This window comes from Onychomys torridus, chromosome 21 (genome assembly GCF_903995425.1).
Source record: "Onychomys torridus chromosome 21, mOncTor1.1, whole genome shotgun sequence".
NCBI classification, from domain to species: Eukaryota; Metazoa; Chordata; class Mammalia; order Rodentia; family Cricetidae; genus Onychomys; species Onychomys torridus.
Window position 1 is genome coordinate 6,556,584 of NC_050463.1, and position 1,536 is coordinate 6,558,119.

General features: G+C 44.9%; 1 protein-coding gene across 1 annotated transcript in view; it reads right to left on the minus strand.

Moving 5' to 3' along the window:
- Positions 1 to 675: 675 nt before the first annotated feature.
- The window catches only part of Slc1a6 (solute carrier family 1 member 6), a 37,924-nt gene continuing 37,063 nt past the window's right edge, over positions 676 to 1,536 (minus strand). The window contains 1 exon segment of the mRNA XM_036170642.1: positions 676 to 1,021. Coding sequence (XP_036026535.1) covers positions 826 to 1,021 — 196 coding nt within the window. The 3' untranslated portion in view covers positions 676 to 825.

A 1,536-nucleotide genomic window follows, 5' to 3' on the forward strand; every position in this document is an offset into this window, starting at 1 on the left:
CCAGGCAGATCTCTGTGAGTTTGAGGCCAGCCTGGTCTGCAGAGCAAGATCCAGGAAAGGCGCAAAGCTACACAGAGAAACCCTGTCTCACAAAAACAACAAGAAAAAAAAAATGTGAGTTGATCTTTCTTATTGAATTTGAAGATTTCCCTTCCCCTAATTCCAAATGTTTCCTTCCCTTTTCTCCTCATACCATCCTTCAAGTTCTCATCATACTCAGAAATGGACAGAGAGAGACCTTTGTGATGACAGACTGTCTTTGTCAACTTGACTGGAATGAAACAAGTGCCTAGAAAATTCATACAGCACACCTCTGTGTGAGGGCATTTCCAGAGATAATTCCATCATGAGGACCCTGACCTAATGAATGCATCAGTCCCTTGGTGGTTCCTAGTATGATACCTATATTGGAAAGTAGTCAAAAGGGGGAGGCAGGGGATAGTTGAAGGAAGTATTCACAGGTACAGTGTGTCTTGGAGAGCTGTGTCCCGTTCTAGTAACTTCCCATTTCTCATGTCTCATGACCACCATGAAGTGAGCTGCTCTGCTCTACCATGCCTTCCCACTATAGAGAACTAAAACCCTTTAGAACCATTGTCAAAATAAATCTTCCCTCCCTTAGGTTGTTCTTGTATTTGAAGCACACAAATGCAACAGTGATGAATACACCATGGAGACGTTTCAATCCTTCTCTTTTATCTCAGCAGCCCCCAGAGAAGCCACACAGAACATTCGTGTTCAGCCCACAGTCCATTAGGCAACAAATTGTCCCCAGGACTCCCCTCCCAGTCCTTTCCCTCCTCCCTGGGCAGAGCTGGAAGCTTCTCACATGACACTCTCATTACCTCCCCGACCCCTTGATGCCCCCTTTTCTTGTGCCATGAGTGACTTGTAGGGCTTCCCCAGGCTGGGAAGGGTCAGCTCAGCCTCCTGCAGCTCCAGCTCCCGTTGGGACAAATGCTCGATGACGGCTGCTCCAATTGAGTCTCCCAGTACATTGGTCATCGTACGCAGCCGGTCACTGGTGGAGGATAGATAGATTAATGGGAGGGGGTGAAAGGCTCCTTCAAGAACCCAGGGTAGACTAGAAGGGCTTCCAGGTTAATTCACAACCACATGACCTTGAACAGGCCCCGCTCATCCTCAGATTTCCTTCCTAACAATATCATCCCTTAAATCCTCAGATCTATTCTTTAATTTGTGACTCTTGTTTCTAAATATGACTAACCTAAAAATGATTAGGTATGAGAGTCGGATACTGATGGCTAGAGATTAAGATCTGATATAGACTGTTAGACATTCGGATCTAATTCAGACTGTTATACATGAGCATCTGATACAGAATATTAAACCTGAGTATCTAATGCTGAGCATTTAGCATGAGCATATGATGCAGAGCATTAAACATGAGCATCTGAGGCAGAGTATTAAACATGAGCATCTGAGGCAGAGTATTAAACATGAGCATCTGAGGCAGAGTATTAAACATGAGCATCTCATGCAGAGTATTGAACATGAGCATCTCATGCGAGTATC